The 24,307-nt window shown below is 44.5% G+C and overlaps 1 protein-coding gene across 1 annotated transcript in view; it reads left to right on the top strand.

Moving 5' to 3' along the window:
* BRINP1 (BMP/retinoic acid inducible neural specific 1) overlaps positions 1–24,026 on the top strand; it is an 84,238-nt gene extending 60,212 nt beyond the window's left edge. Inside the window, exons 3-8 of the mRNA XM_010720818.3 lie at positions 742–932; positions 5,948–6,117; positions 7,314–7,419; positions 13,267–13,503; positions 18,055–18,277; positions 22,810–24,026. Coding sequence (XP_010719120.1) covers positions 742–932; positions 5,948–6,117; positions 7,314–7,419; positions 13,267–13,503; positions 18,055–18,277; positions 22,810–23,950 — 2,068 coding nt within the window. The 3' untranslated portion in view covers positions 23,951–24,026. The remainder of the gene's footprint in view (positions 1–741; positions 933–5,947; positions 6,118–7,313; positions 7,420–13,266; positions 13,504–18,054; positions 18,278–22,809) is intronic.
* The last annotated feature ends 281 nt before the right edge of the window (positions 24,027–24,307 follow it).

The raw sequence follows: 24,307 nt of genomic DNA, 5'->3' as shown, positions 1-24,307 counted from the left end.
GTTCTTTTGCTGTACTTCCTGGTACTGAAAAATGCTTGGAGACAATGCATTTCCTTCAGATGAAGACAATGCATTTCCTTCTGTCTGTTTTGCAAGAGCAGTAGCTCTACATACCAGGATGGCTTGTGAATGCAAGGACAGGAGGATGTAGAAATGGTTGGACCAATCTAAGTCTCAAGTATATCGAATTGACCTGTTCTTTTTTACTCAGAGGTGGTGAGGTACTGGCACTGCTCCCAGAGCAGTGGGTGCCCCATCCCATGTCCACGGATGGGGCCCTGGGCAGCCTGAGCTGGTGGGGGGCAATCAGCTCTCAACAGAGGTTGGAACTGGATGATTTTTAAGCTAAGCCATTCTATGATTCTATGATTTGATGACAGAGACCAGAATTTGCTACTTTAGGGAGAGATGCAATACCCCAAAATATGGGGGTGTTTAAGAGCCAGCCTGCTTTTTTTGCAGGGAAATGCAGCACTCTGCAAGACACCTCTGGAGATTCCAAGGCCTCACCAGCCCAGACCCCAATCCCCGAAGTGTGTTGTTGCCCTGCAGTAATGTCTCACTTCTCTTCTCCTCCCCTCCCTTTCTGTCCTGCCCTGCAGCCCCGTGTGTGTATCCATGCGGGGCTATCCAGGGGGATCATCATCTCCTTCACCATCCTCCTTCCCTGCCCTCAGGGGCTCTCCTTGCCCCTCTGGACTCAGCGCCTCATTCCTCTTGTGTTCCTGTCTTGTCACGTAGGGAGTTTGCCCGTTGGAAGGTGAGGAACACAGCCATTGAGCGAAGGGACCTGCTCCACAACCCACTGCCCCTGATGCCTGAGTTCCAGAGGAGCATCCGCCTCCTGGGCCGGAGACCCACCACGCAGCAGTTCATCGATACCATCATCAAAAAGTACGGCACCCACATCCTCATCTCTGCCACCCTGGGAGGTAGGTGGACAGCCTGGGCTCTTCTCTTGCAGCGCTGTCAGTATGGGTTGGAAAGGCTCTGGGCAACACCCGTAGGCCATTGGCCACGCCACGTAGAGGGCCCCAAACTAAGAATGTCTCATCATTAGGATTAAAAATCCCCAGAGTACAAATAGCCTTTGCAAATGAATTCACAGAGCAACGCGTGCACGTTCAGCATCTGTGATACGTGTGCAGCTGTGCTCCTCTGACAACAGAGTGCGTGCTGGTGTGCAGCAAGATAAACGTGCTTCATTTAGCAGGAGCCTGTCTGCCGCTCCTCTGCCCCTGTCCTTGATTTGGCAGTAGAGTGGGCTGATTCCTATTTTTGCAGTATGAAACAAAATGCAGAGGGAAGACATGCTTTCTTGCTGGAACTGGAGGAATTGTAATGAGCTCCAGGAGAAGGAGTTGGGCAGGGAGTGGGTGCAGCAGGGGGAGAGGTGGCCAGGGAGGTCTGGGCTGAATGCACAAGGGAAAGCAGCAACGTGGACCCGACTGCTGGGAAATCACGACTGACTAAAATTTAAAGTGGACAGACAAAGACTGCAGAGAGGTTTGTATGTGCAGGCAGAATTTGTCTAATGGTGACAGAAGACAGAGAACTGTAGGGCCACTAACCCATGTGAGTGCACTGCTGTTGCTGCTGCATTAACATTTTGAGTACTGAGAATATGAGGGATGAAAATCAGCATCTCCTCTTAAAAATTCATGATGATTTCTTTTTTCATTACATCATTTTTATCGTTCTTTACTGTTTTAGGGCATGCATTTAAATTCCTTTCCTTTGAGAACACGTATCCGTAAGGTTGCTGCACTGGTAAATGGTTTTAATTTCAGTAGAGCTTGTTGCTGTTGCTCTTGACCTCCACCCTTGCCACACTGTGAAGTTTGTAGTGAACTTTGAGGAATTTCTGGCTGTCTGCCTATTCCCAAAGCATTCTGCAGATGCTCAGATGAGATGTAGATGAGATTAGATGTGCACATGTGATTCATGCACAAATGAGGTGGTAAGTAAATTGGCGCAGTTCCACTGAAGGCAAATGACCTCTCGTGCAGCGTGCATCCTTCAAAGAACCTCAGGCTGCTCCTCCTGCCCAGCCGCTCAAACTGGCTGCTCCATCAGCAAGAAATGCGAGGGAGAAGGTCTCCATGCACTGAAGTGCATGAGCAGTGCCTGCATCAGGCACTGAAGAACTTGCTCTTCATTGAGGAAATCATTTTTAGGTCTGTATTTTATAGAGCCCAAAGCAGCCAAGTAGGAAACTAGGAAGGTGTTGAGAGTTTTCTACTGGGGCTCACTTTCCTTTCCATTGACATGCCTTTTTTTCTTTGTCTCCCTATTCACATCCCTGGAAATCTGAAATGAGAAAGACCTTTGATGTTGAAATATATTTTTAATTTTGCCTGGGTGAGGTTGTGAATTATTCACAGTGGCTTGTTTCTTCTCCTGATTTTACAACACAACAATTTTAAATATGCAGAGGCTTGCAACGAGAACTGGTATTGGAGAAGAGAGCAAACTGCTCTATCAGCCCAGAGCACGGTGAGCAACACTGGGGGAAAAAAAGAATTTATCTTGGCAGTGGCAGCCCTACAGAAGATGCAGATGAGGCTGAGCACACATTTTGCAAGGAGGGCACACTCTTAGCACAATCTGTGAGCTAAACAAGACCACTGGGGCATAAAACCAGACATGCACTGGCCCTCCTAAAACCTCCGGGAGATCTCCTAAAATAAATAAGTTTCAGGACTCCTGCTTTCGATTGCAGGGGTTTGTAATGCGGCCTGATGTCTTACGTTGCAAATGAATGACAAATGCAGAAGAAATTTTTTTGCTTTTCAGTGCCATCTGTTGCACAGACCCCAGGAGGCCCGGTGATGGAACAGGCCAGCCCAGGGCAAACACAGATAGTTTCACACCTGGCCACAGAAGGAATAGGCTCCATGCCTTTCATGGAGCATCTAGATCCTTGTAGAGTCTAAAATCCAGCTGTACTTTAGTTTAGTTCTGACAAAGGAACTGGTGAAGGGTCGTTTCGAGGGCATCCATGCTCCAGGATGGAGCGCACAGAGCTGAGAGCCAATTTGCAGGGAAAGCCCTGAAGGAAAGACAACTTTGAACATAGCATCCGCTTAATAAACGAGAAATTAAGACTTAATAATGCAGCAAAAGTCTATTAACCTCTCTTGATCTAAGGGTTGCTTGTTCACACGCACTCTCCGTGGGGATGCTGTGCTTTTCCTGGTCTGCACACATGTGCAAATAATAGGTTTCCAGCTGTGTTATCTCTGCTCAGCACCCTTCCCTCCTAGGGACTGAATTTGTCCTTCAGGAAAAGCATCAAATCTCAAGGGCTTTACTTTCCTCTCCTTCTTTCTTCCTCCCAGTGGAGGAACTCAGACACTTCAGGGAGCAAAAGTGATGACTTTTGCAATAAAACCTTTCATCTGCAGCACCTCAAAGCATTGAGTTCTCCTTTCTGATGTCTAGGAGTTGTCGCAGTGGCTCGTTGCCTGCTCCATGTTCAAGGGCTGTCCAAGGCTGATTCTGACTCTGAAGCTGCCTGAGTAGTTCAAGCCAGGTTGCTCTCTGTCCAATGCATCTCCAGTCACAGCATTCCTCTAGCTAATATATCTCAGAGCCTGTGCTGAAAAGCTTCTGAGTCTTGTGCTACAGCTATCAGAAGGAGGAATCAGGGTTTTTTTTCCATAGAAAGCTGCTTTTTCCACTTCCTGGTGAAACCCCAGTGTTGGTGCTGCCTGAATCCCACAGGTTCCTCAGAGAGCTGCAGCTGAGGAGCATTACTCCAGGTCTTCCCTTTCCATTTGCAGCCATGTGCAATGGAGGTGAAGCCCTATTTATGTCTGCAGCGTCTCCACACAGCTAAATAGCTGAGAAATACTTCTGCCACAAAGTGCACCACTTTGCTCCCCCAAACCTCTCCCATGAGGCTGTCCTTCCAGTGGCAAACAAGCTGCCTGATGAAAATTCACAGTCTGACCTTCCTTCAATCCCCCTGTGAAAACCCACCTTGACAATGAGACCTGGAAATGCACTGACAGCAAGAAGGCACCTGGCACTCTGTGACTGCTGCTTCTCACACTAATCGCTGTCATCTCATTGCTGTGTGCTTTCCTGAATGTTTGCTATATGCACCTATTGTGTCTCATTGGATACTTGGACTTAAATCCTCCAGGACAGGAACTTTCTGCTGTTTGTGTGGATGTGCCAGGGCCTTGGTCCCTGCCAAGGGCTCCATGCGTTGTTCAGTGCGTAATGATGTTTAAAGTGAGAAGGGAAATCAGAGCCTGGTCATTTTCCAGAGAAAATATTTTCCTGGGAGTGAATAATGATGGTGCTGTTTCTGCGACAAGTGTGGTCAGAAGATAATATGTAAGAGTATGAAAGAGTGAGCATTACATGCCAAACTTCTCCACTTAGTTCTCATGAAGCCAATTACAAGATTTCAACCAATCCGTTATTTTGATGAAAAGTATCTTTGTTCCGTCAGAAATTTCCACTTTTCATCTCGAAGCCAAAATCTCCATCCTTGATGTATCAATTGCTAGAAAAAAAACAATGAAATCCAATAAAAATATTTTGATTTTCAGACAGAATCTTTTTTAATTCAGACATTTGGTTTCCAGATAAGGCCTGGAACATGTCCAGGGAAAGGGGAGGGATTACAAGGTTTTGTGATTTTTGTTATTTTGTTTTTGTGTGTGTTTTTAATTTTTTAATTTTTTATTTTTTATGTAATTATTATTATTTTTTTTTTCGGACAAATCAAACTATTTCAAGTAATCACCGTTTTTAAGGAAAGTAAGCACTTGTAGCCTAAAAAAACTGCAAAAATTCTGGAGAGCAAAATATTTCTTGGCCTAAAAAGTAGCGATGTGGGGGTTTTTTTTTTTGTTTTGTTTTGTTTTTTTTTTGACCAGGCCATCATTTCCAGGGGCAATGAATTCATCAGTTGCTCATTTATCAAACCTCCATAAGAGAGCTATGTAGAAATGGCACATTCCTATCTTCAGCATCTATTCTTTCCATTTATTAAAATCAGAGCTTCACACATTGAGGAGACAGGATGGTATTCTATGCCTTTGATGGATTTTCATTTAGCTCACGTAGCACAAATTGAACTTTGAAGTAAATATAACTTCTCAGCTTTGTGTCCTTTTCATGTATCTTTTAGATTCATGGTTCTGCTAACATTCAGGATGCCTGGTGCTATCAGATCTAACTGCCTCGCTACCAAACTTCCTGTGCTTACTGACTCAAAGTCACCTGCTATCTCTTACCCCACACGTTATTTCTCTCTCTACTTAAATTCACCAAAAGAGACACTAGGACAGGAAGCAAAGCAGAAAGGAGACTTGACTCAGCTTAACTTTCTCATATGATCTTTCCTCTGATTGCTCCCCTTCACACCCCCTCCGTTCTTGCCCGTTTTTGTGGCCACTGGAAGCTGAACAGGTACATTCAGTATTAGTTTGTCTTCTGTACATACCTACATGCGACTTAAATCATTTATTTCTGCTAGAAACCAGTGTAGAGAATTCATAAATAGTCTCTGTTCCTGCCAGGCGTGCATCATTCTAGATGCACTTCCTACAGAGAAAAGCGTTCCTCACATTGGCCAACTGGTCTGAATCCTTTCCAGCAGTTGTGCTGAAGCTCTGCTGACTGATAAACATCCAAAGTATCATCTGTTGAACTAAGCAGAGCTGATCTATGAGTATAGTGGATGTATTGGTTGAAGAGAGGAGATTCTAGCTCCTTAATACTGATGAGGAAAGGTGAATCCATCTAATAAGCGTTTTATGTGTCAAGATTTTCTTCCGAGAGGTGTAAAATAGGATATCATAGAATCGTAGAACATCCCATGTTGGAAAGGACCTATAAGGATCTTCTACACCAGCTCCTGGAATATCGTCTGTCCTACCTGGCAGTCTCCTGGCCCCGTTGGCAGCTCTTTTTCTTCTCGCTGCAGGAGAGGAGGCCCTGACCATGTACATGGACAAAAGTCGCCTTGACAGGAAGTCAGGAAACGCTACCCAGAGCGTAGAAGCTTTGCACCAGCTCGCTTCCTCCTACTTTGTGGACCGTGACGGCACCATGAGGAGACTCCATGAGATCCAGATCTCTACGGGAGCAATCAAGGTACTGTGTCTAACTACATATTCCCAAACCAATAATGAAGGGGTTTGGGACAGGGCTTTGGCAGGAAGCAGAAATTCTGAACTTGAACTCCTGAGACAAGCAATGTCTGGAAAGAGGTGGGAATTCACTGTGATGGTTATGTAGGCTAGGAGATTTCCACTATGTGTGGCAGTGACTTCTGGAAGGAAGAGAGGGAACAGATAACCCAGATTAGCAATGAAGATGGGAAAGGAAAGGCAGGTCTGTGAAGTGGACAACCCGTACAACCCAAGAATATTTTCCCCTTGTGGCTAGAGAACTGATAAATATCTCTCTGATGAACTCACTGCAAGAAAAGGTGAAAAACTGAGTGGCATTACCGAGGCATCTGGAATGAAATGGACTGAGAGACAGCTTAGGGGTTGGAGCAGGAAGGAGGGAGAGCTGTTCAGAGCATACAAAATAGGGAAAATGGCTCTGCAGACAAAAGCTGCCTTCTCTGAAAGCAATCATCCTATACTGGGGAGGGATTTTATTGTTGCGGAGTTCACTCCAGGGAAGGTGAATGTGGATGGAGTTGTCATTGTTAGCCATTTCTGAAAGGCTTCAGCTCTTATTATTGTTCTGTGGTGTCTCGTGGCTGAGCCTGTTCCCTCCTGGATGGGAAATCGGATTGAGATATTGAAACAGTGACAGCAGATAATCACCCTCTGTGAATTCAGGAAGGGCAGCTCTTCTCCATGGCTGGAAACCAAGAGCAACAGCCACAGAAGCAGCACTGCAGGTCATCTGTGCCTCCTTCTATCCTTAGCGTGAGGATGGTGCGCGCATATGCTGTGGGAGCACTAGGTGCCATTGCAGGCTGGCAATCCATCTCGCATCTTGTTTTCCATTCAGAGAAGCCAGGGAATAATTCCTCTACTGGCTTCCAGTGTTCTCCACTGGAGATCCTCCTCATTTCCAAGCCCAAAATAACATGCAGTTCCATAAAGAAAGCAGGCACAAGTCACTCTGTTCTTTCCAGCTCATGGTGCCTCAAGCATTAGCCATGCCTGTCCAGTGAGGAGCATATTTTCTCAATTATATAAGATGGATTTTGGATTGCATCAGCTGGTGGCAGTGGGTCAATGTATCACAAAGTCTGAACCTGCCTGGGGAAGACGTGGTGCTGAACCCAAAGGCAACACTCTGTTCTCTCTTTTCTACATCCTCTGCAGGTAACAGAAACTCGGACTGGCCCCCTGGGCTGTAACAGCTACGACAATCTGGACTCTGTGAGTTCTGTCCTTCTGCAAAGCACTGAAAGCAAACTCCACCTGCAAGGTAGGACACAGGAAAAAGGGAGAGGGGCAATCAGGGCACAGAATGGGGGATGCAATGAGAGAGGGCTGACTTTTTTTTTTTGTTTGTTTGTTTTTTGTTTTCCCTGTTTGCTGTGATTGCCTTCTGCAGTTCAAGTTCCCTGCAGGATTAGGGCTCAACAGGGCTAAGCTAGAGGTGGAAGAAGCAGCAGATTGGGCCTAAGCAAAGAAACTGGATGTTTCCTCCTGTGCTGAGTTTTGGCAGGTTTCTGTGGATTATGCATACAGCAATACAAATAAATGTCACTTTTTCCCATTAATATTGATGGGACATACTGCCCACATCTCACTTTGTCCCTCTGTATAATCAATGAATATACAGATGTTATAATTATGAAATATACCAGAGAGTTTGGCTAAGCAGGTTATTATACCAAAAGAGAATAGATAGAATGCTTACCTGTGTCCTGCACTCACTGTAAAACTCCAAAGGAGGGATCTCCAAAAAGAGATCCTTCCCTACTGGCAGTCAGCTCTTAAATGGCTCTAGGAGAGGTGAGCCAGGTTCCACCCCTTCTGACAGCACAGGTGAATTGCCTTCACCTGTGTTCCTGTGGCTGACTCATTGCTCACCACAGGTGATCAATCAGAGGTTCAGGCTGTGATTCAGCAGTTCCCATACACCCTCCCAAACTGATTATTTGCGGAAGAGCTGTGCAGATCAATTTTTGGGACTTTCTAATGAACATCATCTTTGGGAAAAATCACAGAAGTTTTATTTGGAGGCTGGAAGCCGTGGCTTCAGTCCCAGCTGGGGAACTCGTTCCAGAAGTCTACAGTTAGAAATCACAACTGAATTAATAAATTAATAAATAAAATAAAACATGCTGGTTATCAAGAAGTCAACTTCGGTAGAAGAAGAAAATTCAATGGGTGCATAATTTCCTAAGGTTATTTCCAATTTTTTTATAAACTAAGGAAATGTAGGATTTAATTGCTCATTTGCCCAGATGTTTTTATTTCTGGAATCTTTGTACTTGCACAAACTCTTAATTTTTCAGCTGAATGGGCTACATTACATCAGCTTTAAGTGTAATTTGGCAAGTGCTATTTTAATCTTGTTTTCAAAGAAACTGGGTTTAATTTACTGAGTCATGTTATTATTGTTGTTGTTATTTGCCCTTAAAAATAATAGGCAGGTTGCTTTCACTTTTCTTATGATTCTTGAAATCACTGAATTTTGATACTTAACCTAATTAACAGTAAGCAATTTGAGGCTTTTTGTATACTGTGGTGATGATTGTTGGTAATGAAAACCAAAGAATGACACATCAGCTAAGTAAGTAAAGAGCTAAATAGACTGACAGCTTGGTTCATGGGCAGACAAGTGGGTAAGAAAGTAAATCAGCAGATATCTGTTGGCTGTCTGATCCTAAAAGAAAGAGAAAAAGCAAGATAGCTGGAAGGGAGAAGGAGAGAGAAGAAGTGGAGAATTTTAGAAGAGAGAGGGCAGGTAAGGTGGACAAGGCAGCAAACAGAGGGAGGGCACAGTAGGAGCTCATGGTCAACAAGAATTGGGTTTCATGGAGTTACACGGCAAAACCCAGGGGTCAGACCCAATCCAAGGGAGACAGTGATGGAAGGAGGGAAGGCGAAAGCTGTTCTTAATAGGACAAAGTGACCTTTAAAGCTACACCTGAGTGTTTTCTTTCTAATCTGGAGAGCGGCTCTGGGATAATTACCCAGGATCCTTCCTCTGCTCTGAGAGGCCTCATTAGGAATTAGTCACAGGACTGTGGGTAATGGATCGTGACCGAGTCTCCTCCGATCTGATTAGCAGCCAAGCAAGAGCTGCTGACAGAAATCCATGTCGCTACCTTTGCTCTGGCTCTGAGGTTGGCTCAGTAAAAGAGCAGCATCTTCATGATAGGGAAGATTTCTGTCCCTCACTGCAGCCCAGGCATAAGTCATGTATTCAAAGATGTGCAATTTGGGCTCGGTGGCTGGATCTAGAGCTACCTCCAGACTGCATGCAGGGTTTGGGGAGGTCAGCCAGCCTGGAGGTGTAGGGAAGGACTGGACAGCACACGAAGTGCGAGGCCCAACACCTGTGCTAACATGGACCTCTACAGCAATGAGTGGGAAAACGGGAATTTCTGCTTCCTGCCAAACATTGATGGGCTGAAACCGGAAAATCAGAGTGCAAAAAGACAACAGTCAGAAAAGTTCTGCAGAATTAAAATTCCAGAGCTTCTTGAGCAGTCTGACTATCTCTGTCTATATTGCAACATGGCACTGTTTCAATAAGGTAAAATCCCTGTGCTGTTTTAAACGTTGCAACATTAATCAGGAAATATTGCACATTGCGTAGTTTGTTACATCAAATATGGTAATGGAATATTAAAATTCACGTCACAATTAATATTAAAAGTCTTCACCAAGATGGGCAGAGCTGTAATGACAACAAAAACATTTCAGCTTTTCAGTGAAACAAAATGAGGGAAGTATGAAAAACACTCTTAGACCTTTCCCTGTCAAAAGTGCTTTTTGAGTCAACATGTTCTCACAAAATGCTTCAATGAAACTGCATTTTCAACAGAGAACTCTTCTATGGAAAATGTTTCAAATAGCTCTAATTTAGAGCAGGGGAAATTTACCTCTTTTAATGCGGGAAGCCTTTTGTATGCAGTCCAAAGCCAAACATCTCTCTCTAATAGATTTTCTAGGTGAATTAAGGACATGTTCCCTTGTCAGACACTTCATATTCTGCCTGTAGTTTTCAAAGCCAAACCTATACCAAACCTGTGCTTGTCTTTATTTTTAAAGAGGAACTTTACACTTCAGAATTCCCCCTTCTGACCAGTGATACCTTCAAAACCAAGACATTTTCCCTATCAGTAGTCACCAGCAAACATGCCTTCTTCCTGCACTGTCAGCTCCCAAGGCTGCCATGAAGGAAAGAGCCAATTCCTTGTGCACCTGGCTTGCACTGAGGTGTTCACCTCATGATATTGGTTCATGATCCCAGTCTTCAAGGCCAGGTCAGCTCCCTGCTTGGCTGCTGAGACGGGATTAATCAGTAGATGACAATGAGGGAATAAATAGCAACTTATTTGCATGTTTGTAGGAGTCAAAGACAATACCTACGGAATGATACAGCACTGTGAGTTGTTTTGTTAGGGCTGGGGCTGGCAGAGGTTTTTTCTGCAAGGAAACTTTTGGCTTGAAGATCTCTGAATAACATATAATTTCTGTCGTGCATTTGCTTGAGTTCTGAGTTTGGAGTTGGTACATACATGATTCAGTGGGTGGTTGGATTTGTATGTTACATGTGTTCTAGGCCTAAACACATATTTATGTGCTTCTTGTTAAGTGCTACAATTATCTGCACAGATTTCAGTAGAACTCCTTGAAGTTAACCCATTGAACCCATTGAAGTTAAGTATTTATACAGGTGCTTTGCTGAGTCTGTCTGTCTCACTTAAACAAAGGGTCATCTACACTGCCGTGGGAATATGAAATGATTTCTTATAAGAGAAGGTTATCTTGGAAACATTTTTCAGAGACCACAGATTTCACAAACAAAAATCAAATATTTGCAGTGTGGGATGTGACCATGAGTTTTATTTCGGAGATTACAAGTTATTCATGTTTCTGCATATGCTGGGACACATTGCATATGTCTTTTCCAATGGAAAGTGGTTTCCCTGCATCTTTACTGGCTTGTTTTCACACCTTTCCACTCCAGAAAAAAGTCTGCAAATCCTGTGCCATTCGTAGCTGGAACCAGACAGCATGTTGGTGCTCTTAGCTGAGTTAAAATTCAAACAGAAAACACAGTGAGCTGAAGAGCCTGTGGGCTTTTGGGCTTCATATTCAAAGGTTGAGGCCAGGGCAGGTTGCTCCTCCGTGAAGCAGAAAGTGGAAAGATTTATTCATGGGACTTGGACCATGCATAAATAGGGTCAGTGCACAGCGAGGAGCCCAGCCCTATCTTCGGTGAGCGTGAGAGCTCAGGGAGTGCAGCAGCCTTCGGGCTCTCCAACCTTCTTCTGTAGGTCTCAGTTCTCCAACAGCTCAGTGCTTTCTTTCCATTCCTCAGTGTTGGAGCCTGGCAGAAAGAACCATCCCTAATGTCAGTGTGAAGGTTTGAAAAGAGATCATCCTTCTGTGGTGGCTGCTTCAGATAAATCCCTAAAAGAGCCTGAACGTCAGCCCTTCTTGCAGTCAAGAGGAGGAAAGCTGTGTTTTTAATTTGGATACATCTCAGGAAAGAGCAAAGAAACCTCAAAATGCTGCTGTTGCCCTGATCCTCCTCAGACTTGCTCTGTGATGTTTACAGAGATGCTGAAATCTGCTCAGCCTCGTGCATGGTCCCTCCTAAAGCCCAGCCTGAAGCCCTGCCTCATGTCACGAGCTGAGCTCTGCCCCATGCTCATCCCGCCTGGCAGCTGCCACCGCTCTGAGCCCAGCTGCAAATCGGGTCAGACAGGGCTGCCACCGGGCATGGTGAGCAGCAGGGGGAGAAGGGATGTCCCCGTGGTTCCCCTTGCCCCCTGATACTCCTGGGCCTGGGGGACCCTGCCAAGGCTGAGGCGTCTGTGTGGAACCAGAGGGCAGTGGGCTGTGTGGTGCTCAGGGGCCTGAGGTGAACAAGATCCAGCACAGAGGTGGGCCTGAACTCCTGGACGGCAGCTTGGCCCTTCCTGCACGCTCTCACCCTCTGAATTATTGCCTTATTTTCATTCCACTCCAATGAGCTGTCAGCAACGGATACGGTAATTCAGCGCCGCAGAAACACAAACAGATGGGTAATTGACCCGCGCGCCTTCGTTGCGCTGGAGTTCAGTGCTGCTGTTTGAGCCATAAACTCCTCTCTGCCACTCTGCCATCCCTGGGCCATTTACAAGGGATGAGCCCGCGGGCCTCCTCCCTGCCTCACGGACCCTGAGTGATGCTGACAGCCCCAGCACTGGGAAACAGCTGTGAGTCCTCAAAAGCCCCAGGGCTGTCTGCAGGGAGCCCAGAGATGGCGGCTGGAGGAGAAGAGGCTGCAAAGGCGTATGTGTTGTACACAGGGCACGCAGGGAAACTGCCATCACGTCCTCGGGTACCCGAGCAGGCATCCGCCCACACGTGTGCCTGCACAGATGGATGGATGCACAAACACTCGCTGCAGAGAAAGAGAGCTGGGGATTGATCTCTCAGCTAATGTAAACCTTCCGAGCACCACTGAAATCCCTGGCACTAAATCCATTTGCACTTTTATAGGATTTGGCAAGTAGCCCTCCTAGCAGGGAGTGAGCTGGAAAGAGTCAGGTACCCGGCTCCTGTATTTATGCTGTGGGAGCTTGGCACTTAACTCTGCAAGGCTCTTTTCAAAATCCCTCCCCATATTATTTTCCATTCTTCTATTTTACTTTCTCTTCTTTTTTTTTCTTTCTTTTTCTTTTTTTCAGTGCATAGTTTTTGTTTCTGTGGTACCAAATCTATTTAGTCTCTCCCAGAACAGCATGATGCTCATCACTTCTGAGCTAGTGCTTGGCTGCAAAGCATAAAACCCAATACATGGAGTAAGGGAGGCTTTGCTCTCAGCTGCTTCACACCATAGTGGGATCCGGGACTGGGAGGAAGAGGGGAATTGATCTCAGTTCATCTACTGCTTGTACCCAAGGCGTATATTTTCTAACCGTCTTCCTTACCCATGACAGCGCTGAGAGAAATCTCCCAACAGCTTTTAATTCCTCAGTATCATTTCCCCAAGCTGTTAATGAAACAGGTTCTGAAAGCAGAGCAGATACCTGAAATGACCTTTTTTTTGTTTTTTCTTTCTTTTTTTTCCCCCCCTACATTCATGCTTCATTTCCAGGTCTCCAGATCATCTTCCCACAGTACCTACAAGAGAAGTTTGTCCAGTCTGCCTTGAGCTACATCATGTGCAATGGGGAGGGCGAGTACATCTGTCGGAACAGCCAATGTGGCTGCCAATGCGCGGAGGAGTTCCCACAGTGCAACTGCCCCATCACTGACATCCAGATCATGGAGTACACTCTAGCCAACATGGCCAAGACCTGGACAGAAGCCTATAAAGATCTGGAGAATTCAGGTAACCAAGCAAAACACGTTTTCCAATTGATTTCTTTCAAACAAACTGTACTAGTTGAGAATCGTTTTCTTCCAGTATAGTGTTACGGTTTGGATAAAAAATAGATGATCTCAAGCCCCAAAGTATGATCTTGATCATGACGGATTCTTGTTTTTTCTCTATACGTATACGTATAAGACCACATACACTGCACATAATGATATGTGTATTTTCCATGGAAGATTTTTTTTTTTTAATTAAAAATCTGATTTTTCAATCCAAACCAGTTCAGAATCTCTCTTTAATAGCCCTACAGAGAAACTTCCACAATATGAATGATGCAGAAATTGCTTTTCAGATTTGCATGAATGATTTATTCTGCTTTGGTGAAAGGCAATTCACGGGGAGAGCACAGGCCAGATGACACCTCATTTGAGACAGAGAGAAGGGAAAATGACTTCTCTCTACTACAGCACCGATGTCTGTTGGTGTGAACATTTCTCTTCCTCCTCTGCTTTCTCCCAGTGCTGTCAGTGTCAGTGCATTGATGCTGAGGGGATTGGAACTGGATGATCTTTGAGATCCCTTCCAGCCCAAGCTGTTCTTTGATTCTGTGATGTTGGCAAAACCCATAATGAAGGCTGCCACATTTCTCATGCAACATGAGACGAAACAGCCTTGTGCTTGGGAGAGCAGTCAGAGCAGCAGCCAGTGGCCCAAGGTTGATAGATGACCACCTGGATGACAGCTGCAGGGCACATACTATGGGGATCCACAATCTGGGGCAGTTCCAGAAGCAGCCTACTAGCTGAAGGGCTCAGTGGTTTTCAGGTTATTTCTGCAGATTTATGGATGGAGCGGGAACAGCAGGGTAAAGCAGACACTGAGCTCTGCTTGCTCAGTACTGTACAAAACCCATGTTACTTGTTGCTACCTCTGGTATGGGAATTCCACACAAGCTGCTCAAGAGCCATACATTGGCCACCACTCATCAAATCCCTTTCCAGGGGTTCTAACCCAGACACATTGACGGTTTGCCCTATGGAGAGCAAAGAATTACAGTCCCCCAGTGACTGTTTTACTATTGCAGTGGGCACTTGTTGCAATTGATCTAAGCAAAGACTGCAATAGATAATTATATTCAGTCTCCCATGCCTTGAGATTTCAACAGGAAAGGGTGTTTTTCATTTGCCATGTTAAAGTGACACATTGCAGTGCAATTCTCTGCTGTGCTGTGGCCATATTCCATCCAGTACTGGAGGCTTTTCAGGGCTAGATGGAGTGATTATCTCTATGTTTAAAGCTGCTGCATCTCGTTCATCATTTTGTTGCATCATGCATGAATTCATCCTTTGAGATGAAAGTTGCTGTCACAAAAGACTACACTATTAGTGTTTGGCTTCTTTGTTTTAAAAAAAATTCCCAATAACTGGAGGATTTTCTTTATAATGAACAGCAGAAGAAAAATCTCTAATGACATCTGAAGGCTTTTTCAATAAAGTGGGGTGAAAGGCAGATGAGTGCTCTGAAAGCAAATAACATTTGTGCAGGAAGATGCTGATAGCCTGAAAGATCTATATTCTGTTTCTGATATGTGTTGGATTCCTACATCAATTCACAAAAAAAAAAAAGACAAAAATCAGGCAGGGGGAAATAAATGGGTGGTGTGATCTGGGAGAGCAGCTCCTCCAGAGGTGGGACTGTGGACCTGCACTGCCTGCAGTGATGAGTCATGGCCAGCGTGGGGTGACTCAGCAGAAAGGGCCGTGGGGCATTCTGGGAGATGTAGTCCCAGCCATATCGTCAGCAATATCCTCTGCAACAATAAATACAGCAGCAACAAAAGGAAGACAACCTGATCAGTGAATTCTGGGTTAAGAATGAACTATTCCCAGAAAAGTACAAGGCTTAGCACAAGCCTCTGGAGATGGCTCGAATATAAATAAATAATGAAGAAATACCTTTTGGATAGTCTTTTCTTTTTTCTTTATTTTTTCCCCCTTTTTAAAAAACAACACCGTTCAGCTGTTAGTTTGCCAGATTTCTTTGCTCATTTGTTTTTCCCCCAACGTTGCACTGCAGTATCAAAATGTGCACACTGCACCGAAATTTCTCCCTTACCCGTCTCTATGAAAAATGTAGCACATTCATCATCGGAGGGAAAAAAGCTTGGTCTTTTGCACAAACAGGCTTTTGAGGAAATTGATTTATAAGGGGCGGGAAGCAAACGCAAGGCTTTTACTGCTGAAAGGTACCAGGAGTAATCAGCATGGTCAACAGAAGCAATTATACATGATGATAGTTTCAAAGGACCACTGCACGGGAGAGAATCATTTTTGGGGAGGAGAAGGGCACTGAAAGCAGCATTACTGATGGAGTGAAAAGCTGAGGGGTGATTAAAAAAGCATCTCCCAGTTATCTTTTGGGGAAGAAGACAAGCAGATATCCCGTGGATCATGATAGCACAATGGTGATAATTATTTTTATTAGGAGCTCAGTTCACTGTGTGACAAGTAAGATATGATCATCCATTTACCATCTATATAATGATCCCACCAACTAATGCATAGATACTCTTTGTTAAGCAGTTAAGAATGAATTGCAGATTGTTAAATAATAGGAAAACTGTTATGCAAATATATATAGTCTTATGAATTCACATATATGAGCTTTGTACAATAGGCTCTAAATTATCTGCTTTGATAATTCTGTGTAACACTATGGATTATTTCTTCTTTTTAGATGTCTGCCTCTTCAAGCTTTCCTTTTTTGCTTTTTTTATTTCTATTTTTTCTCTTTTCCTTCTGAAAGTGAGATGAAGATAAAATTTTTAAATAATGAGGAAAGGAAGAAAGATAGCACTGATAACTTTACTGGAAAGGAGGGCTGTGTTTTTTCACTGAATGCATTGTGGGTTGGGATGGGGGTTTGATCCAACTTGTGGCTAGAAGCAGTGACCATCACCAGCACTAAATCAGGTCAGCTGTGGTTTTGTCCACCAGTCTAAAATAGGACATTCTTCATCATCTCTGGGCAGCCCGTTCCAGCTGCATTACCTCCAAGTGAAGTTTTCCAACAAGTCGCTTGAACTTCTCAAGCTGCAGATTGTGTCCTTGTTATGTCATCTATCTCTAATAAGAAAACTTTCTCTCCTTCATGTTTGTAACTGTCTTCTGAGAAGTGTCATTAGATTGCCCCTTGGCTTCTGCTTCACCAAATTAAAGAATTGCAGATCACTGCACCTGACCTGGCAGGACCTGTGCTGAGGCCCCTGACCACCTCTATAGCTCTCAGCTGTGCCCTCCTCAGTTTCTCAACACCCAGTTTTTAATTGGATGTCCCTAAAACTGGACGTGCAGCCTCAGCAGTTTCAAGCAACAGGGAATATTTACTTCCCCTAATCTACTGGATTTAGCCCCATATGCAGTTTGTCACAAGGGCAGAGGGAACATGGTGTTTGCTCACCACAAAGCTGGGACTGTTCCAGCTGCTGTTGGCTGTTTTCAAGCTTGTGCTGATGTTGGGGCTGTTCTGCCCTGGCGCAGAGCTTTCTGCTTTTCTTTATTGCACTTTACAAGGTTTGTGTTGGCCCACTCCTCAAGTTTCTCAAGGTCCCAGTGTGCCAAACAGTTTTCTAGTATCAAAAAATGGGCTATTTTCTACTGACGATGTTGGAACCATCTGTCTCATCCACATGAGGATGTCCCAGCCTGGCAATCAGAGTCTAAGCAAACTATCCTACTTGGTTTGGAAAAAAAGGATCGTAAGCAGGAATGGTCATAAAAACAAAAAGGATCAGATTTTCTGTTCTGTGATGGGAGAAAGAAACAACAACACCCAGATCTAACATAAAGTTTTTTTTATTATTATTATCAAGCAAAATCAAACAGAAAAAAAAACGATCACAAAATAACATTTAAGAGCATATTTTTAGATTGGTTAGATTTTTTCCTTTGGCTAAAACTGATGCATTTTTTCTGACTTTAGCCCTGCAAAATATTTTGTTTTGTTTGCATTGTTGCATAGAGTGACTCATTTAACTTCAAATGAAAAAAAAGAAGTGTTTTTTTTTATTAAAAAAATGAGAGAGTGGGACATTTCAGAACAATTCAAACCATTCCATTGGGGATTTTCTTAAGCTTTTTTTCCCCCCTTTTTTCCCAATGACACAGCCAAAGCGATTTGAATTCCAGCAACAAATGGCATTTTAGGAGCATCTGAAAAACAACTGAAATGAGCACTCTAGATGAGGGTGATTACAGCTCCCTGCTTTTTGTTCACAGTCCCCAGACTATACTCCCATGCTGCAGGGAACGTGGTCTTGTCTTTCTCCACCTTGTACACATTAACTGTATTATTTCATGGATTTCACTTCCCATAACATAGCAGCAATGGAAGTGGTGGTTTCCTGGGGCAGAATAACAGCCCAGTGAGTTAACAGCCATCAGCTCCCCTTAGCAGAGCGCTTAGCACCCCATACATCACTGCTGCTTCTCCATCCTGCACATGAAACTCCTTGCAACTTCATGATAGTCCTCTAGTTCTATTTCTCCACTTCCCTGTACGTTCCAGATGAGTTCAAATCCTTCATGAAAAGGCTACCTAGCAACCACTTCCTGACCATTGCAAGCATCCACCAGCACTGGGGGAACGACTGGGACCTGCAGAACCGCTACAAACTGCTGCAGAGCTCCTTGGAAGCCCAGCGCCAGAAGATCCAGCGCACTGCCCGCAAACTCTTCGGCCTCAGTGTCCGATGTCGGCACAACCCCAACCACCAGCTGCCTAGAGAAAGGTAACCTCCATCTTGGTGGGGATGGGAGAGATGGGATAGGGCTGGGCTTGGCGACCTGCAGCCAAAGTGAATTGATTGAGGGTGTGCTGGCATGGAGGTTTAATGGAAAACTTTGAAACCGGCACTGACCAAAAGCCCTGTGATGTTATTACACGTGGAGAGAGCAGATTTTCCATTACAGCAACAATAACTATTGATATCCAATAGTCACCTCCCGCTGACTCTTCTCAGCACTGCCCTGAGTATGTTTGCTTCTCAACACTTTTGCAGAATTGCATTTGTAGATTTATTAAATATTGCTTGCTGTTTATTTCTACGTTTTCTGGAATTAAGTAACATTGAAAATCTTCGGGAAAAAAAAAAGAATCCAAGTGCCCTTTTCTTCCATGCAACTCTGGAAGTAGTCAGGCCAGGTTAACATTTGTAGAACTGGGTTTTAGCTCTTTTATTGCATATATATTCAAACTCAAGAGAAAATGAGCTGATTTTTGTGTCCTATTATCATCCTGCCCACTGGCTGCAATGCATGCTAAGTTTTCATTCCCCTGTGGTGCAGCTCAGTAAACTCTTCCAGGGTTTCAGGTCTCTTTAATTATCCAAAATTTTCACGTCTCTTGACAAAGACTAGATGGTGTTACCCGGAATGAGGAGAAATATCTGTTAAGTGTTTATGAAAAGAAGACTTTGGAGAACTTCCTGGAGTTGGCCCATTCCTTTCAATTGGCCCCATTGCTACAAACCAGCCGATGGGTGGAGGAGTCACAAGCAAGTCCAGGCTTTATTTTGAGTTGTGCCACAACAGCACTGAGCAGAGATCCACGCTGCTCCAAGCATTCAGCTAAATATGTCTTTAGCATTTCTCTTCTATTTTAAAAAGTCAGCCAGGCAGAAAGGGAGCCTCCAACTTGTATTATAGAATCTGGGGAAAGGAGGACAAAATGGATGATGGCAGCTGGGTTTTTTAACTGACTGATGTGCTTGATTTGTTTAAGTCAACACCACCAGGCATATTATCATTTCTTTTCTTATTTGTCATTCTGCATTTGTAGCTAGGCAGGGGAGGGGCTCAGTAGACAGCTCTGTGGTGGAAGAGGTGTGCATGTCATTGCTCTTTTCACACAGCTTGGAAATACTCTAATTTTCTAATTGTTACCGTACAGAACAACAGACGCTTATTGAGCATGCCAGTGGCTTGAAAGGATGGAAAGGTTCCATTAAGAGCAAGCCTCTCTCCCTCTTTTATACACATTGTATATTCAAAAGCAACATAAAAAAAGAAATAGGACTGCTGTCCATTGCCCTCAGAGAAAGGAAGAGGTGGTGTTTCCAACAGAAAGGAAGATTAGGGATTTTTGCAATTAGGATAACTTTTCCATAACCTTTTGTAACAGCTAAAAAAGGAAATATAAATATCTATATTTGCTTATATTTTACTTAAAGCATCTCTTTGCTGCCAAGTTTGTTGGTTTAAAAAGGAAACCACTCCCCAGTTGTTAAAGCTTCAATATTGAATGGGCATCTACAGTTGTATTTTAAAATTCTGGATGTAAAATATAAATAACACCAAAGGAGGGGGTTGATATGTGTTCTGGGCTCCAGCCATATTGTCATTAGTTAAAATACTCCTCCCAGCTGCTGAGAATGAAAATAGCGATGTCTATTTCACTGCTCTGTACAGAAAGCCCAAAGGTATCTGCACAGCAGATACCTTAAATTCCTACCTTTGTTTTCGCAATAGAGAAAATAAAATAAAATAAAATAAAAAAGAAGGAAAAAGAAAGAAGAATCTGTTCTGCTGGATGGTGGTTGGGTTTTGTTGATGTTGTTCTTGTGCAATAGGTTTTAAATGATGAAACACGACCACTTGGCTCCTCGTCCCCAGCATTGCCAGGCTGCATGACTCCTGTGCGCAACTGCAAGAAACCATTGCAACTTAGTGCCTGCAGTTCTGCCTGGATGTCATTATTTTCTTTTAAGTTTGGAGCATCAGATATTAAAGTTGAATGTAAAATTGCTTCCAGTTACCTTTGTAGACAGTTTTCTTTTTTATTAATTTCAAATGCTCTAGTACATTATATTTAAATTAGCAGAGGTAGCAAACATTAAGCAAAATAACTCTTGCAATGATATTAAGGGAGAGAAAGAGAAATTGATGACAGCTTAATGAAAAAGAAAATAATAAAAATAAAAGTCAATGGCGACTCTGCTACTGACTCTCAGCTCTCAAACAGTGGCTCTTTTCAGCTGCCTTCTGTCTTTTCTTGGTTACATTCACATGAGCCTGAGCCATCAAGGGCAGTATTTCAAGGAGTTGCCTTCTGTCAGCCCAAGGGCTCTAACTGATTCTGTGTATATGCTTATCCTGACCAAGCTGGAGGATAAAATGGGGTAATTTTACCGCTTTTCCCTCTCTCTCACTCTATCATGCTTCCCATTGTCATGCTTGTAGCCAGTGCCCAGCTCTGCCCTGGATTCTGCATTTTCATTTAATTACATCCTTTATTGCTGCCATCAGCAGATGGTGGGTAGTTCTTTTCTTCGCTTGTGTCCTACTTGTGTCTTTGCTGAGCGCTAAGATGCGCACACAGAAAACTTCCTGCAGATCTCCTTCCATCTTTCCTCCACTAAGTTGATCTGAGGAACAGGAAAATTACAAGTTTCAATTGCAAAATATCAGCCAAAACTCCTTTGTTGTTTTGCTCTACCAACAGTTAGTAAAAGATAAGGAAGGAAGGATAGCTCTTTTTTTCTCTCCCTTTTTTTCCTTTTTTTTCTTCCCTAGGACAGAACACACCAGCTGGATAGGATGTGGTCATCTTACTCCAATTTTTATAGCATCCCTTCTGCACAGCTCACATCTCAAGAACTCAGTGGCATTATCAACATATGAAATCTGTATCATAAAGCTTCAAACTTGCAGTGCTCCAAGCAGAACTGTCCTAGATGCCAGGCAGTGTCCTGGGCCCTTTTTCTAGGGACCAGGCTTTTCCATTGGTAGGAGAGTTCATGCTAGCTCTGAGCATAGGAAGGCAACCCTGACAGCCCTGTACCACAGGAGGAACCTGAAAATTGGCCCTTCCCACACTCAAGGCTTCCAAGTTTTTTGTGATGATTCACTTCATTTTTTCCCTTTCACTGTGTTTTTCTATGTTTTCTTTGTGCTTCTTTTATTTCCTGCCATTTCTCTGTCTTTCAGTTATTGCTCGTTTCAGCATCCCTAAGCCTTCTGCATTTCACGCCTATTTTTCCTTTTACCTGCACATTTTCCCCTCTTTTCCCTTTTCTAGTTCTGCTCCTCGATTATTTCTTTTCTTCCAGTGCTTTCCTCTGTTTTACACTCTCATCCCTCCTCTCACTCCCTCCCCCTAATCATCTTGCTGTTCTTTGCTGCTGTATCATTTAATGCCTTCTTTGATACAGCCTACAGCTTAATGATTATTCGGAGGTCAGGCGATGCAGGTGCCATGAATTTCACTAATCCAGCTCTGAGAGCCTCTGTCCATAATCACTCCTCCTGTTCTACAGGGACTGAATCCTAATTTGTCATTAGCCAGTCCTCTCACTGCAGTGCTACCAAGAACTTTTTGCCCAGAAGAGACAATGAAGTATTCATTAGCTGAGGGGAAGGCGGGAGGGGGGAAGGGAGCTGGACGAGGCTGAACGAGGCGTTCTGCTGGAGGCTGCAGAGAAAGGAGTTGCTGTGCTGAGATTTCCCAGAGAGGGGGGAGAAGGGGCAGCCAGGCAGCTTTGCAGGGCGGTCATATGAAAAGCAAACGTGGTTTATGGTGTCATTCATTAGGAACCAATGCAGGGCTGTGGGATGCAGAGATGAGGGTGCTCATGGAGCAGTGATGGGAGTGGTGGGACCTGGGAATGGGTAAGCGTGGCTGGATGAGAGGCTGTAAGAGGAGATGAATTAGCAGCAGATTTTTTAAAGGAGAAGCCATTCAAGCAGCTTGGTCTCTGTGCACCCTGACTTGCATACTCTTTTCTGCTGGTTTTTGCACTCTGCACCATGAGCAGAGGTTACTGTTGGCTTTGTCTCATCCCATTACAGAATCTGTTTTTGGGGAGTGGAGGGAATTGCCTGTGATATGGAGATGGGCGGCTGCCTCCCGCCAGTCTAGGAGTTACGCTGCAATACCTGATAACACTTCAGCCTCTGGCACTGCTTTATCAGCTCTGTTCCCATGGTTGAACTTTCCCAGCACTACGCTGATGGGAGCATTGTCAGAAGGCTGAGCCAGTCTCAGCTCTTAGAGCAGCATGAAGGGAGAGCCCTTAGAAGATCAGTGCTAACTTGTGGCTATTTCTTAGAGGGCTTTTATTCTCTGTGGGAGGAATAAACACCAGATGTAAGATTTAGCCTAGAAGTAACCTGGAATAGTTCCCAAATGTTGTAGCAGGACATCAATGCCCTGAAAGCTCTGGTCCAGTTATATTCCTAAAAGCACTATGACCATAGAAGGATGCCAACACCAAAGATTCTGTGAGGCTCTATGATGCTAATCCTCTCTTCTTCCTACCTGCAGGACAATACAGGAATGGCTTACCCGGGTCCAGTCCCTACTCTACTGCAATGAGAATGGGTTTTGGGGCACTTTTTTGGAAAGCCAGCGGAGCTGTGTTTGCCACGGTGGCACCAGCTTGTGCCAGCGTCCCATCCCTTGCATCATTGGGGGCAACAACAGCTGTGCCATGTGCAGCCTTGCCAATATCTCTCTCTGTGGCTCGTGCAACAAGGGCTATAAGCTTTATCGGGGCCGTTGCGAGCCTCAGAACGTAGACTCAGAGCGGAGTGAGCAATTCATCAGCTTCGAGACAGACTTGGACTTCCAGGACCTAGAGCTGAAGTACCTGCTGCAGAAAATGGACTCTCGCTTGTACGTGCATACCACCTTCATCAGCAACGAGATCCGCCTGGACACCTTCTTTGACCCCAGGTGGCGCAAACGCATGTCCCTCACCTTGAAGAGCAACAAGAACAGGATGGACTTCATCCACATGGTGATTGGGATCTCCATGCGCATCTGCCAGATGCGCAACAGCAGCCTGGACCCTATGTTCTTTGTCTATGTCAACCCGTTCAGCGGGAGTCACTCCGAGGGCTGGAACATGCCCTTTGGGGAGTATGGCTACCCACGCTGGGAGAAAATCCGCCTCCAAAACAGCCAGTGCTACAACTGGACCCTGCTACTGGGCAACCGGTGGAAAACCTTTTTCGAGACCGTCCACATCTACCTACGCAGCCGGACACGGCTGCCCTCCCTGCTGCGAAACGAGACGGGCCAAGGGCCCGTGGACCTTTCTGACCCCAGCAAGCGCCAGTTCTACATCAAGATCTCGGATGTGCAGGTGTACGGCTACAGCCTGCGCTTCAACGCTGACCTTCTGCGCAGCGCCGTGCAGCAGGTCAACCAGTCGTACACGCAAGGTGGGCAGTTCTATTCTTCCTCCTCCGTCATGCTCTTGCTGCTGGATATTCGGGACCGAATCAATAGACTGGCACCTCCTGTGGCCCCAGGGAAGCCCCAGCTGGATCTGTTCTCTTGTATGCTCAAGCACCGCCTGAAGCTCACCAACAGTGAGATCATCCGTGTCAACCACGCTCTAGACCTGTACAACACCGAGATCCTCAAACAGTCGGACCAGATGACAGCCAAACTCTGCTAACCCGGACTTTTCAGTGGGACACGTTGGTGACTGATCCTTTTGCTGTAAAAAAATAAAAGAAGAAAGAAAAAAAAAAAGGAAAAAAAAACCAAGTAAAAAAAGAAGGAAAGAAAAGGGGGGAAAAAGTAAAGAAGGGGGAAAAACAAAATTTGTAAAATGTAATTAATATACAAAAGAGAAAAAAAAAGAGGAAATTCTTCATTTGTTGAAAACTAAACCCGTTCTAGCAGCTGTATAAAACTGTCAGGCATGTTTGTTATTTCTATAATCCGTCATAAAAGAGTAACACCTTACTCTCTCTTGACCTTGGAGGTGTTGCTTGCTAGTCCTCAGGGGCAGCAGGGTAAATAAATAAAG

Source organism: Meleagris gallopavo, chromosome 19 (genome assembly GCF_000146605.3).
Source record: "Meleagris gallopavo isolate NT-WF06-2002-E0010 breed Aviagen turkey brand Nicholas breeding stock chromosome 19, Turkey_5.1, whole genome shotgun sequence".
Taxonomy (NCBI): Eukaryota; Metazoa; Chordata; class Aves; order Galliformes; family Phasianidae; genus Meleagris; species Meleagris gallopavo.
The sequence above is the reverse complement of the archived record's forward strand: the minus strand, read 5'-3'. Positions and strand labels throughout refer to the sequence as shown.